The 15,461-nt window shown below is 50.0% G+C and overlaps 1 protein-coding gene across 1 annotated transcript in view; it reads left to right on the forward strand.

Moving 5' to 3' along the window:
- The first annotated feature begins 5,851 nt into the window (after positions 1-5,851).
- The window catches only part of LOC144153176 (uncharacterized), a 52,671-nt gene continuing 43,061 nt past the window's right edge, over positions 5,852-15,461 (forward strand). The window contains exon 1 of the mRNA XM_077684825.1: positions 5,852-5,926. Coding sequence (XP_077540951.1) covers positions 5,852-5,926 — 75 coding nt within the window. The remainder of the gene's footprint in view (positions 5,927-15,461) is intronic.

A 15,461-nucleotide genomic window follows, 5' to 3' on the forward strand; every position in this document is an offset into this window, starting at 1 on the left:
TGTATTCGAAATCGGCACCCGAGTTGGCGTCTGGAGTTCTCTAATCCAAGCTCGTGTAGGTATTATGGTTTAGTTTGCCTAAATAACACACGGCTTCTTATCTTGCTGCTTACTTTTTCTGATATATTGTCCGTTCTGTATATAAATAACTACACATCAATTATCCTATGGCTTCATTTCGGATCGCATGTTGCTTATTATGCATGCTTGCATTGGCATTTCGAAGCCCGCGCATTCAGTATCTGGGAAAAGTTTTTTTTTACATTGGTATCTATATGAAAGATACAAAATCTGTCGAGACCAATTGCTCATGTCCCGCGACAAGAGCGATGCCGAGCAACAAGAGCGACAGAAATCGCTTTTGGTAGCTCCAGTTGCAAGTGTGAACCAGCCTTAATATGGTAACAATGGAAGACAATAATATTATAATATAACAATAACACTACTTTCATTATTAATTGTTTCATATATGTGAGGGGGTGACAAATTTTTCGGGCCCCGGGGGCAAGTTTGCCCAGCAACGCCACTGTCTCAGTCAGCTAGACTTCAAGAAGAATAATATTTTCGTGTTTAGAGCCGGAATATATAAATGAAAATGCAGGAGGATGTCCCAGAGCGGCTGCAAGGGTATCTGCGGTAAGTAAGTACATACGCAAGATTCCGAAGGGTCGAAGCAGCTAATGTGACAGCAATTAAATGTAAGTTGAACAAGCAAATGTAAGTGGAACAAAAAGAAATTAAGAATAAAAGGATTAGTCAAAATATATACGCAACGCTAACAGCCATAACAAAAAGAAAACGGCACAGTTCTGGAAAAATGTTTTAATTATCGCACTTTAATTCCACTGGAAAGGCTGTTCGCGATGAAAACTGCTGCCGCAAGGCGCGTTGTGTTTATTATATGTAACGTTTACTTTGGGCAATAAGAGCGGTTTACTACAAGTGTTTCGGGGTGAACTATGATGGGATGCATCAATTTACCTCGTTGTTACATGAGGATACTGATACGTCGCCAGAAGACGACAACGTTGATGTGCGCGCGAGAAAGGCACTGGTTGTGTTGCACGAGCACGCCTCACGAATCGAACGCTGCCCACTGCTCTTTCCGACGCCCGAGCTACTGCCCATGTTCCTAGTGTTGAGGAACTGGGCCCCAGGCCATGGCACCGCTCAGAACGCCTTTATTCCCACCGTCCTCCCCTCGCTAATGACGGTGATAGTCCTATGTTCTTCCTCGTCCTCTTTCTTCAACATGCATGAAGACGAGCTTGTATAGGACATTATCACCACCATCGGTTAGAGAGGAAGAAGTGGAATAAAAGGCGTTCTGAGCGGTGCCATGGCCCGGGGCCCAGTTCCTCAACACCTACCTTTGAGTTAATAAATCGTCCACAGCCATCCACGGCTGTGCAGACGCAACAGATACTAAGGCAGTATTTGAACAAATTATCCTGTCCATATACCTTTAAGTTCTATTTGTGCCATGTTTTTTTTTTTTCGCGCTGAACGTTAGTCATTAACTGTTACAGTGTGTAACTGCCGCCGAAAGGAGTATTGTGTTAACCAAATTTAATGTTTACTTTGGGTAAAAAAAATTTTTTAGCTGAGTCGGTCCGGGTGAAATTGTCATTTCTGAGTGTTTTGGAGTGAAAAATGATCGTAGGCATCAGTTTTTAACTGATTAGTACAAGAGAATACTAAGGCAGTATTTTAACAAATTGCGTATTCTTGGTAATCTCCTCGCCTTCAGTAGTTAGCATTGAGATTTATTCCGGCTAAAGTACCAAGTTCGTTAGTTCAAGCGCGTATTGCCTATAGTAGGTTGTGTACTTGAACTCGAGATAAATGTTGGTTTCTCACGATTCTCGAGTCGAAATCAGCGAGAAAGAGAGATGCGAGGTAGCACAGTCCAGTACTGAAGCAGTTCCAGCCGAAGAAGACCCGCAGCATGACTTTTGTCCCGGGAGATTTCTGCAATAGATAGAACGTAACGAACTGATCCCCTGTACCACATTCATGGCATGGTGAAAGTGTTATTTTTAGTCGCTAATAGAAACGAGGGAGTTTATTCCGAAATGCGAATACTAGGGAGTTCATAGGACAAAGCAGGTGGTGCACCCCTGTACGTACCCATGAACACAAAGACACTTGCATCATAATGTCCGAGGCCAGGTTGAGTGCTGTCTCGGTTCCGAAGATCAGGTCGAAGACGTAGCCACTCACTGCGAGGGAGGAACGTTTGCACCTCATTGTAGAATCTGTGGTCACTGCCCATCTCAGCTAAGCCCGTTTTCCTTGCGAGTGTGTCACACGTCTCCTTGAATAAACTGGAGGGATACTACAGGAAAACCACTTTAACAGCAGCGCTCTTGTAGGTCGCGCCTTTTCGTAAGTCTGCTGAAGGTCGCGCGTCACGCAGGGATAGGAGCAGGCTTCCAGACATGCCGGCGGCCTCGCAGAAACCGGTTTCCAGACCCACCAGTAGAGGTCGCAGTGGTCTCATCGTGGGGGAGGAGGGGTGGGGTTCCTCTCCCTCCCGCTGCTGACGTTTTGGTGCCGATTCTTTTCCGGAAGCCGCAGAATTCGCGCGGCGACAGCGCTGCCGTTCTAGGGCGAGCGCCCGTTGACGCTGGAGCCGATGCAAGAGAATCACATCTCCATTGGTTGAGCATATTTCACACTCGATGGAACTGGATTTAGTTTTTTTTTTTTTCAGCAGTGACTTCACCTATTTCGCCGCCTCGCCAGCTTTCTTGGGCAAAAAACTATGGCTCGTTTTTAGAAATAGTTTTTTTTTTGGCCCCACGTAAACAAATAAAAAATAAAAATTGGCCACGCGTGCATGCTTGCTTCGCTGCAAGTATCTTCAAAAAAAGATTAAGTTGCCACCTCGCCTCACAACTGCGTTCACTCTCTCCTTCCCCACCGCTTATGTTCTTCCCCTACCAACAGCTTGCTGCTCCCACGATGAGCGAAACGGAGGTTTGTTCGATGCAATCTAATGTCGATCGCCATCTCCTTTTTTTCTAACAAAACTTCGCCACCTCCGCCCGCGTTTGCATTTCTTGCGCCCCATTTGCTGGGTCAGTCCATCTTTTGTTTTCTGAAGCGAAATTCTCCTTGGAAACGCTCTCCTTGGAAAATTTCTCTTTGGAACAGCACGAAAAAAAAACTTCGAGTTGTTTCCTTTTATTGCGCCTTTTCGCGTCAGTTCTTCACGCGCACTTCTCTTTTATTTGCGGTCCTAAAATCCAATTCAGTGTCTATTCTTATTTAAAGTAACGGCGGTGTTCTCGGTCGTGAATTCACATTTTGCCTAAAACACGTTTTAGATTTACTTTAGGCTGAGTAATGTGTGCATGTAAGGGCTATGGCAGCAGTTTTCAGCAGTTTGGAACAGCCTTGCCTGTATAACTTTGTGTTGAAGCGTTATTTCACCAGATCAAGGTATTTGAACTGGGCGATGGGCACAGAAAGAAAAATTTCTACTTTTACGGGGCTCAAGAAAGATTATCTTTGAAATGAAAAACATATCTGCCATTCCTCTTTGTGCAAGCGGATGGCCAGCTGAGTGGCTGGTGCGTTCACTGTAGGCCACAAACGTCCGCTCCAGCCACGCCGTCGCACAGGGGAGCGTTCAGCTAAATTTGAGCAAGCTTCACTGCGCAACATACAACGTGCGAAGGCTAGCTTGGAAGACCAAGCTTGCACCGGTCGCCGTAAAGTCGACTAGACCTCTAAAGACGAATGAATTGCCGGGAAGACATCTTTTCAGGGGCAATATACGCATCTGCTATCAAAATATGAACCGCCGAAGGCAAACAGTTGGCAAAGGGAGAGGATGTGTCGAAGTGAGACAAGGAGGGGCTGCTTTTCTCTTCTGCGGACGAAAAAAAAAACGCGGGAGTTAGCCAGCTCCGCTGTAAAAAAATTAACAGTGGCTTAGCTCGGCTGTGCCAGGATATTATATATACATAGCGTGAGCTAAGGTTCAGCAATCCAATACAATCTAGTCCAGTCCAGTCCAGTCCAGTCCAGTCCAGTCCAGTCCAGTCCAGTCCAGTCCAGTTACTGCTCCTCGCGCATGCGCAACACGGATCTCCAAGAGCCACGCGAAACGGCCATCAAGCGGCTCCGGCGCAGCTTCAGACTTGGCTACTGCGCAACGGAGGCGCACAGCTGGGCACGCGCCGGTGCTAGTGCGTCTGCCGCGGCTATGACGTCACTCCTGCGGAATGCGCAGACCGGCGAATGTGCAGACCAAATTCTCTACACACCCGTGCTGCAATTGCATGAAATTTCCAATCCAATCCAATCCAATCCAATTTCAATCCAATCCAATCCAATCCAATTCAATCATACGCAATGCTCCTCGCGCCTGCACAGCATGGCCCTTCAGGGTCCACGCAAAACTGCTCAACCTCAGCCAGTCTAGCTTACGCTTCAAAAAAAAAAAAAATGTGGTTCATCCCTCTTTGATAGGATTGGGCAAAACACGATAGTGAAAGGGGCTTCGCAGGAGCAGGTGAATGTTAAAGGAAACTCCTTCATGTGCGAAGGGATGGCGAGCCTGACACCGCAAGACGAAGTGACGCCGACACGCAGAAACAAAAAACAGCGGAGGGGGCCCCGTAGGGTGCTGATGGTGTGCTCGTAATGTTGCGTGTTGGTGTTTAATGATCTGTCTGGGAGTGGGGGATAGGGGTTCGGAGCAGTGGGGGAGTGCTTAAGGACTTGTGACCAGCTCACCTTGGTGTTGTCTTGCGGTAGCCTTGACCGAGTGTCCTGGGCGGATGGGCAGTAAGCGGAGGTGTCTCCGGAGTAGTCCTGATACCGGACGAAGCGCGCACGGATATGTGTAGAGGTGGCGGGCTTGGTTGAAGGCGTTTCTTACAGTCCTTGCCGGCTGTTTCGTGTGGTAAATCACATAATTTGCATTTTGGTTGGTACGAATAACTTGGCTGAGGGTTTTCATCACCACAGAGGTTGCAGGCGTTTTTTTCTGGGTGAGGGCAAACGTGGTGGCCAAGTTCTCCACATGCAGAACAGAACTGCACGGATTGGCGGTAGGGGCGGCAACGGATGTAGGTGCTTCCAACCTTGACGTAAAAGGGGTCATGTGGCTCGTCGAAAGTGATTAGGGCTGGTGTTGAGCGTCCGAGCATACGTGCGTAAAGTATTATAGGTCCAGCAGTAGAGATCAGGTCAGCTAGGTCTTCTTCAGTTGTACCCGCCGTGTATTACGCCACGCACAGTGCCGGGTAAAGGCGTAAGGTATGGGGAAAGTTCGTATTCCGCCGCGCAGAGCTGAAGGGGGGTAATAGCACGGAGATTCATGGCACAATCCTCGTCCGTGGTGCTGGCTACGATGAGGTTTTGGGTCTATTGTGTTTGAATGGTGACGTGTGCGTAGACGTCTTTGATGTGGAAACAACCTGCGACCATTGAGCCTTGCGCGATGCTTTTATCTGGCCATGCCGACACTTTGAGGAATGTACGGGGACGATAAACAATCTTGTATTCGTCCTCTGGTAGCTTCGGCAAGATGTATTTTCTCGGACGTTGAGCGGGGTACTTGCCAGGGTTAATCGACGAGGGATGGGGCGTGTGGGCTGGCCGGGCGCCTGTAGATTCTTCTGAGACTTGAGAATGGGTGGTTGAAGAACTAGGCGCATGCTGGTGAGTGGAAGCGATGTTGGCGGCTTGCCGTTGATTCTTCTTTGCATTGCTTCGTCCTCTGCGCATTTGCACCCAGGGGCTAGGACTGTTCATTATGCGCACGCTGTTTTCATCGAAGTCCATGTTGGCGATGTGTTGAGAGTCACTGCTGGGAGTCGGGTTCTCCGGTAGCATGGGGGGGTCTTGGGTGGTGCGCGTCCGATATCAGTACTATGGCGAGGCCCGAAGGCCCGTGGCCGAGGCAAAGGTGCGCCGCGAGCCCGAGGAGGCCGGCGCTCGTGGCACGTGGCGCTCGTCGTGCGTGGCAGTCGTTCCAAATTTGCTTGGTTAGGCTTCGCGAGAGAGCTCGGCGTGGCCGGTGATCAGTCGAAGGATAGCGGTTGGAAAGTCCACTCGCCGGCGAGAAGTTGGCTATGTCTCGAATCGGCTTGTCCTAAGGATTACGAGGGCAGTATACTTGGGCGGATCCGCAGATTCTAGCCGCAGTTGCTGACGAAAATGCGGGAGCTCATGCGTCGAGTGACTGCTCCGCTCAGCCCCCTGGTGGGATTTCTCTTTGCACGTAGAAATATACTTTTCCCTGCTAAATGCTTCATCGGGATTCTGGCAGGTTTATCTTTACTCCAAAAGCTCTTCCTTATGTACCATGAGCACTCCTTACGGACGATACAATGCCTTTCGCATGCCGTACGATGCATTGCATCGGCCCCATCAGCTTTTCAGTGCGCTATGCTCAAGGTAGTCGATGGTTTGACCGGTCAAGCTGTCCTCATGGACGATTTATTAGTCTGGAGAAGGTCCCGTGAAGAACTTGACAAAAAAATTAATCGTCAGTGTGCCCTGCGAAAGTGTATGTTCAGCGAAGCTGTTCTAAACCACTACAAATGGTGACGGAGAAAGGTACAAACTGTTTCTCGTCGTTTCGGCGGGCTTAATTTTTTGTCGCTTGCGCTCGGCTAGTGTCGTAGAGAGTACCGACACTCGATTATTGGTAAGTTCGCATAATGTGACATATTTTTACACTGCGTCGGTTCATGAGCACCGCCATTTTATTGTTTATGCGCTTTAGTCGGTCAACTCTTGTAGGCTTAACGTGTCACCCCTGCTCTGCTGCGGCGCGCGATGGACGTCGTTCAAAATGCCAATCAAAGATAAAGCGTATACCAGCCTTACAGCAGCATCAGTGTGTCAAAATGCTGGGCGCTGCGTAGCCTGACGCATCTGTTTCACGTCTTGGGCAAGAACTGCTTTACTTAGTGACACTAGTCATGCCTAGCATTTATAAGATAAACTGCAAACATAATCTCACTCTTAAAAAAAATTGACCCGCATTTCCCCGAGAGGAATAATGTGAAAGTGCGAATGCACGAGTTGAATTTGCGCGGTTCGGTAATGTTCGCGAAAGAGAGATCACACACACACACACACAACTACAAAGAAAGAAAGATGCATTTATTCACAGACACCTATTTGTGTTGTCGTTGTACTTGATTGCTAGAGCGGATCTCAGCTTTGAAATTTCGTGTCAGTACTCCTTTAAGCGGGCGCATTAGCTCTTCTCACGCCCGATTCCTGGCCAATCCCCCGCGTGGGTATGTGCCATGTCAGCGGCCAGGCAGCGCGCGCCCATCTCCCCCCGTTGCCAAGGAAGACGAGGAGATGCCTGGCCAATCCCCCACGTGGGTATGTGCCATGTCAGCGGCCAGGCAGCGCGCGCCCATCTCCCCCCGTTGCCAAGGAAGACGAGGAGATTCCCGGCCAATCCCCCACGTGGGTATGTGCCATGTCAGCGGCCAGGCAGCGCGCGCCCATCTCCCCCCGTTGCCAAGGAAGACGAGGAGCGCGCGCACCCGCAGCTGTTGCTATGCGGACGGCGGCGGAATGCGGACGGCGGCGGACGCTTCAGGCTCGCTTAAGAAGTGCATTCGCACTTAAAAGTTGGCAAGCACACGTGCAATCCTGGACGACGCCGTGCGCTCCTCACGAGGCGCACGCTCGCATGCACTCGGCTGAGCTCAGTTTTCTGGAACGCTCCATGACGAAACTAAAACCTTAAACAGCCCAGCTGTTTGTCAGAAAGTAACAAATGAATTATCCATGTTCTTTATGCCATGGTTGGGCGTGCTTGGAGCATCTTAGTAGTTGACAAAAACTCGTGGTTCACCCAATGGAATTCAGCTCGTGTCTCCACGATATCAGCCCAGTGCGGTGCCACTGTGCTAATGTCGTTGCTGTTCCTTTCTTCGTAACACATATCACTGGGGGATTGGCCAGGAATAGCGAGCTTTCAGGGGCTGAATTGCCCACTTCACAAGATTCATAAAACGGTGTACTGACAACGCCAAATGTTCTAGATAGCACGTGCCGCATGACACCTGAACACGATGCCACTGGGGCATAACAGGTGCACACGAGCTGCTCAGAACCCAGTTGACTCTAGGAAAGCTGCGGCGTGTGCCAGTCTGCTTGGTGGCGTAATAAAACGAAGAAACGAAAACGAAGAAAGAGATGCGAACACGGTTTAACAGTAAAAAGTTCATAATTATCGCCAGGCTTTCACCGTCAAAGGTGCACGTAAGCAAGCCTAAATTGCCTGAGGAATTTCAATTGGCTGCGATGTCAGCATTAAATTCCCATATACCCACTCTATTGGATTTCCCAGTAATGAGAACTGCTGCCCAAGGCTCGCGATGCATTCACCAATCGCCTTTGGCCACGACGTCAAAATAACCGACCCGTGACTGCAGCCCAGTGCGGCATTCAGCTAGACACTAATGATTTCGCAGCCAGAGCTTAAAAAAGGTGAGTTTAAGTGCCGTCCGATTGTTTGTTATCGGGCAGTCTGAAAAGTTATGGACCCACCATTCTTGATTTATCGTGTTTCTAACGGATTGTTTGGGTGGGTCCGTGTTATACTATACGGCCGAACACTAGGATAGACCCCATGGCGTCCTGTCAACCCTTAGCTGGCGATGTGTATCGTACGGAGGGCACGAAGCAACCAGGGTCTCATTTAGGACTTCGGTGCGGAAGACAAAACTGCAACAGAAATTTCGCATCAGAAACCGATAACACACAACCCAGACGGGATCTGAAGTCTGCCTTTGGCGTTCTGCGATGACTATTAGTGCATTTGTATTCTCAGCCACATCTCTTTGCGCCTTATTAGGCCACAATGTAATAATAAAAAAAAAAAACCTAGCACGAATTTATTAAAGCGAAGCTTGCAGCCTCCCACTGATGTCTGTAGGCCACTAAAAATGCAGTGCAGGAAAGCCAACTTTCTCTGACGGTGATGATGATCATGGGTGAAGTGAAGAAGAATAAAAACGCGTCCTGTGGTCGGAATCGAACATGGGTGTATCGCATTATGAAGCCGACGTCTATTCGATTTCGCCATTCTGAAGCTTGCTGTGTGGAACTTTATTGTCTCGCTTCGTCATACAAGTAACAACAAATGAAGGAAGCTCACACCAGTGCGTAAGACTTGAAGGTAGCGAAGATGTACGCAACAGTAGCGTTTTCCCTCTTTTTCGCCTCCCGACGTTGTTTAAGCCTCGCCGCTGTACGAGTGTCACAGCTGGTGTTCGTCTTCCTCTATCGCACACGGTCCTGCGCCCCCTCGTGGCTTTCCTTCGTGGCGCGCACATGCGGTGGCGGCCTCTTAGCCTTTTTCCGCCACGTGCCACGCACGTCTCCTTTCCCTCCTCGCCTATCTCTCCCCGCCATAGGGACCTGAAGAGTACATGGAAATATTTCAAGGCAGTTCGCCGTAATGATGTTTATCTAAGGCCGAGCACTGTTCTGCCAAGGTGTGCGAGACATATTAGAAGTGTATAAAGCACAAGCCTGTCCACCGGAGCGGTTGAAAGCGTTGGGAAGTGTGGCAAGGCTCCGGCCTGTGCCACACACCACCTGCATTAGTGGTGGACTTTGGAACCGTCAGCAAACCTGCCCGGAACGTGCATGAGCGCCGAACAAACTTGATTAGGGGAATGCAACAAGGATGTGACGGAACTGGTGCTCCGCAAACTACTAACTTTGAACAGTTTTTTCTTGTCCAACTCCGACAAGTGTCTTCCGAAATCCCTGTTCCTTCTCGCGCCCACTTTAGTGCTCACGCGCGAGCCACTGGGAGCTATACAACACTTTTTCTGTGCAATACAAATAACTTACATGAACGAAAAAAAGGATGTAGCGGGGGTAAAGCAACGCACAGGACACACTGTGGGCATAAGACGCTTAATTCCATTCCCATTCCATTCCTGTTCTACTCCGTGATCTCAAAAAGGTGGAATGATCCAGGATTCATTCCAATTCCGGAGTGGTAACTATGAAACAGTGGTCTGCACAGTAGCATCCCAGTTCTCCACCAACTGTTCTATCTTCGCACTATGCGATCCCAGAACAAAAGATTTGATGTTGCGGTTTCGTTATTCGTGTTACTTGCGTATTTGGGGCATTGACCAGGAGTCGGGAGCTATGAGGGGCAACGTGCCCGCTTTGCACAATTCACAAAGATATCAATTCAAAAAGTAAAAAATAAAAGTTGTGAATGAATGCGCAACGCGTGAACGTGATGGCACCGGAGTAGAACAGGTGCGCAACAACCACGCACGTACAACTGCGGTGTGTGCCAGTCTTTTAGTCTGCTTTCCGAAGTAAATCGCGCCGTAAGGCAAAGAGACGCATACACGGTGTAGTAGAAAAGTAAGTGGTTGAAGTAATTCGCACCAAAAAGGACCGGAACAAAATTGAAGAAAGAAATGCAAATGCGATGTTGCAGCAAAGAATTTGTAATATAAGCATCCCTAGGCTTTCGCTTTCAAAGCACGTAAGCAGAGTTAAGTGCCCCGAACAATTTTTTGAGCTTGACCCTGCCCCATCGCGAGAAAAAAATACACACATCGCGAGAAAAAAATAAAACAGAAGAGTAATGACGAGATCTCCTTCTCTGTTCCACCCAATGTGTTAATTTCGTGCAATTTGTATACCCACTGATCGTCCCGTCCCGTTGTCGGCAAAGAAGCGTCTTTGCAGCCCGCTTTCATTCGCGGTTGAACTTGAAGCCACGAACAAACGTGCCTAAAACTATGCTTGAGCGCTGTACTAACGTGACGGTCTCTCTCAAACAGCCCTCTTGCGCGCAAGAGTTGTGTCTTTCACAACCTCGCGCTCACTAGAAAACCTTTCTATGGCGATGAAAATATCGTACCATCTCTCATCTCATCGTCTATGACATCGCCTGCTCCTACCGAATGATGATTTTGGCGCCATCTCTGCTCCGATTTTTGAATCCGTTCCAAATTATTCAGCGTTTCATAAAGACAGAGATAATTATGGCTAGCGATATAATCCACTCCTCCTTTACAAAATACCACTGTTGTGCCCTGCAACGAAATCAAATCTCAACTGGACAAAGAGGAGGAATAAACGTTAAGGGAAAGTTGCGCCGCGGACACCACGGACCTACATCTTGGTTGCAGTTCCGCAAAGCAACCATCTTGGTTGCTTTGCACATTGATGGCAAACTATACGCCACAAACCTGGCGTAGCGAATAAATATAGAGCATAGCTGTATTAAATTTTCATCGCCTCAAGGGGTCGAAGTTTTCGCTGTCCATGTTTTCTCAATCTTCTCTGCACAGCACTCAACTTTGTTTTTAGCATGTTTAATTGTTCCTGCTGTACTCAGAGCGATATTTCGTGTGATCGCTAGGTCGCGTCTCAATCTGCATCGCCTAGTGTAGTGATGGAAACGCTCGAGGAAGACGAAGGCACACGAGGCAGCGCCATTTTGTCATAGCACGACCGCCACGACCAGCAGCCATGAATCGGAAGTGCTTGCAGGCTATTCTAATCGTATGTATGGTAAGTACTTCAATGTTTTTACATCATGGCATAAAATTAACTTGCTGGATGCTTCTGGTAGCCCCTATTACCTGCGGAGAACGCTTTTCGTGATACAGGCCGTGAGATTACCGATGTGATATCTTGTGCATCCCTTTGTGCCAATTCGTCAGCGTGATCTTTGACGGTATTGGCCACTTTGGGAGTCAGCAATCTGATTGCATGGAGGAAAGAAAAGTTTAAGGAGGGAGCGTCACGTGACTACAGTGAAGCCTAGTCATAAAAAATAAAAAGGAAAGACTGATGGGAGATGCCCTGCCTCACCTGATAGGCAAGCGGTAGTTCTTTGCGCCTCACGCGGCCGCCCGCCTGTCCGCGCTATGCTGCGTCGTTCCGTTTGGTTGCCGGGCCGTCCGGGTATTCGGGTTTCGGCGACGAATCGCCGTCCGGGTGTTGCGCGCAGCGCTGCCTGCAACCCTAAACACGCAGCGGACTGATCGTGCAGGCAAAGTGTTCGGACGGGAGAGACAGAAAACATCTTTATTTATTGAGCTCTGGGATCGGTCGAAGTGCGCCGCAGTCGAAGTGTCGTGCTCCGCCACAATGCAAAAGTGGAGATGTCAGAGTACGACATCCGTGCCTCACATTTTATTTCACAAAACACACCTCACTTCCTTGGTTCTGGTCATTTTATCTTTTCACATCCCAGGCGTAATTTAGCGTTCGATACCCATATACCTATCGCACGGATTAAGCAGTACTCGGACAACCAGCCCGCGTTCTGCCTGCGAGGCGAGGCGGAAAATGATTTCTTCTTCCCGCGCCCGCACCCAACATCAGTGGTTCTCCACCTCTTGTTTTCTACTGCACTGAAGTAGACAGCAACGCAAAACAGACGTCGTCACGACAATTGTGGCACGTACAACGTGCCACCATGCCGGAGCGGCCGATACGGCGAATGTATGGAAATGCGCACGCGAGCGAAACCAAAGCTTTTCGCACCACCTCTCAGCTGATGTGACACTCGTTACAGCGCTATGATGTAAAGGGAGGGTGGTGCGATAACTCCCAGCAAAATTCGAAACGCAATCGTCAAAGCACACCTGGCAAACACCACGCACCCGTAGGCCGCTCCGTACTTGTGAATGTTTACAGCGGCACGTTCGAGCAAATCCGGTCGTGGTTCCAGCGGTAAGCGCTAAATTCGGCTCGCAGCCCGTGAAGGTGCTCCCTGAGCATGGGATCTACGTATCGTGTCGCTTTGAACAGCGGCAGTACTTCCACGATACGGAGGGGGAGCGCAACGCTGGCGAAAAATCGTGTACGGCGCCTTCGGCAACGCTACTCGCCTCCTCCTCCACCGGCAGCCAGCCGGAGCCACTAAATGGTACCGCGGGCCTGAGAGTGGTGCATCGTCCATAATGCATTGCGCGGGAGGAGCCCGAGGAGAGGAGAATGCGGCGTCAGAGGAGGTTGGCTTGCCAAAGCTGTGCCGCCTGACGTCATGCTCCCTCCTAACATTTTTCTTCCTCTATGTCTGATTGCAACGGAAAGGAGGTGTTTGGGAGTGAGTCTGAGTTGGCCCCTAGTAATTTTGTAGGGTTGATCGAAAGCGTTCATTGGGTTCCCGTAAATATTTAAGCGCGTGAAATAAACGTGTTTGTATATATGCCCCGGCACTACTGTATCGTTTAGCGGAAGGCTCTAAACTCCTTGCTAAATCTTTCAATCCCAGGTCTGTTTTAATCGCCGCTCTTTTGCAGCGCCTCACCCCTCGCACACATACGTTGTCTTGAGAAGCCTAGCAGGACTCTGGTGCGAGTTGCTCGGTTCGTGTTCATGAAAAGTCGTTACAGCGCGAACAAAACGGGACGGAGGAATAGAAACACGTGGGGTACAAATGGGCGCTGACTACCAACTGATGATGTTTCTGGCGTGGAAGCAAATTTGCACCAAAACATCACCATATTTCTAAGATAAGAAATTATGGACGGCAAAAAACACTAACCATCAACAAGTTTTTGATTACAGGAACCCGGCTAAGAATTGAATCTCTTTGTCAAAGAGCGACAATGATGGTATGCTTATGTTTTTTGTCATTCGCTTTTAATGTAATAAGCTTCTATTATCTCTCTCGGTTTTATCTGAAGCTCGCTTAATTAAGAAACTTTGTTTTTTAAGAAAGCACCTATCGGTTAAGAGCGCTTGAGAGAGCACAGACTTGCAGTACGCAGCAATTTAAGGCATCACATAAGTGGGCATTATAAAAGATGCGGATTGTGGGGATCTTAATTGGGGCTACTCCCAATTACGCGAGCACGCTAGCCTGCGATCCCCTCTCCCAGAGGGGCGAGGATAGCCCCTCGCGCCCTCTCCCTGCAAGGGGGTACGGGCTGGCCAATGCGCGCCGGTCCGTGGGCCACGTAGGGCGTGACGTAGCCCCCCCCCCCCCCCCCCCCCCCCGAAGGGCTCGCGGCGGCGGGCGGGCGCTTCGGTCGGACCCGCGAGAGATTGGCTGGGTGCCGACTCCGACAGGTACTTCGTGCTCGCACGCTGCTCGCTCGCTTCGGCCTGAGCGACCGACGTTTTCTCACTTCCGTGAGGTCGCCGAACGTACCGGGAGTTGGATTTCTCAGTCAGTCTGGTGGTCGGTTCCGGTCATAGCCGGGCCCATCACCCACAGCGGTTCGGTGGCTTATGCCACTGGACCAACAGCTGCCGATTACCCTCCCTGCGCGTCGGGCTCTGTGTCCTGAAGCGTACGGTCGGCGGGTACCCCCCCTCTCTGCCCCAGGGCTAGGAGTGTAATACCAGGGCTGGTTGCTGTACCGTGGATTACCCGGAATTAAACCAAGTTCTGAGGAGCTACTTCGTCTTCGCGGAGTGACGACGCACGCGTGGCGAGGGCCGCCGCGGCCGTTTACGGCTTGGCTCGCTCGAACCCGCTGTGGGCACCTTGGCAGGCTGCACTGCATTATAGAGGTGAGGCCCACATCTCTAGCGCCCAACGTGGGGCCGCGTTTGATTGCTCATTTGCTGCCATACCGTAGCGAGCTTTGCTTGTGCAATCGGCTGGCCGGGCCAGGCACGCTAATTGCGTGCAGTGTACGTTCCGGTGAGAGACCGCATTCGGGCCGCCGGCCGGACCGGCTCGTCGTTTTGTGGATGCCGGCGGAGCTCGAGAGCGCGAGGTTTTCCTTGCTTCGAGCATGAGAACAGAGGGCTTTTGTGCTGTGTACGACTTTAAGGTTAATTTTGACGCTACCCACGCTCGGGTGCTAAAGGAGATGCTTGAATTCGAGTAGCCTCATTCCACAACTCAGTGTTCAAGCTACTGCTTGATCTCGTATCTATAAGGATTAATGCGACGGGTTCCCTCTGTGGGATGCCATGTATCGTAGGTATTCACCCCGAAGAGCTAGCCGCGGTTTTGGCGGAACGATTCCTTTTTCCGAGCAGTTTCTCGGCCGCCTTTGGTAGCCGGAGCGCCGTGACGTTGACTTGCTTTGCAACGGGCGCTACAGGGACCAGCTTGTATTGCTGGTGGTTCTGGGGATGAGTGTCTCGCTAGGCCAACTCGGGGCTCGTGGTGTAATACATCGCCACCGTTATTGAGTATCAACGGTTAAAGGCGGAAGACCCGAATAGTCAGTTAGGCTCATCGTTGCGTTATTTTCTTGGCTCAGCTTGACCATACAGTCTGGTAGGCTCGAAGATCTTGTAATGATCAGCCGCAGTGTCACTGGCAGGTGTGAAGTGGGACGTTTTTAGTTATTTAATTGGGTTTTCTATTGTTGAGAGACACCTGGCCTGTGATGACCTTAGTCATGTGCCGCCAGCATAGTGTGGAAATTGTGCACCTCGATTATTCCTAGAGCACGTCGCAATACCGCGCCCGGCTTATCCGTGGCGTGGCCCGAGAACCTTCGGTA

This window comes from Haemaphysalis longicornis, unplaced genomic scaffold, assembly GCF_048455015.1.
Source record: "Haemaphysalis longicornis isolate Haplotype H1 unplaced genomic scaffold, Haemaphysalis longicornis Haplotype H1 scaffold_9, whole genome shotgun sequence".
NCBI classification, from domain to species: Eukaryota; Metazoa; Arthropoda; class Arachnida; order Ixodida; family Ixodidae; genus Haemaphysalis; species Haemaphysalis longicornis.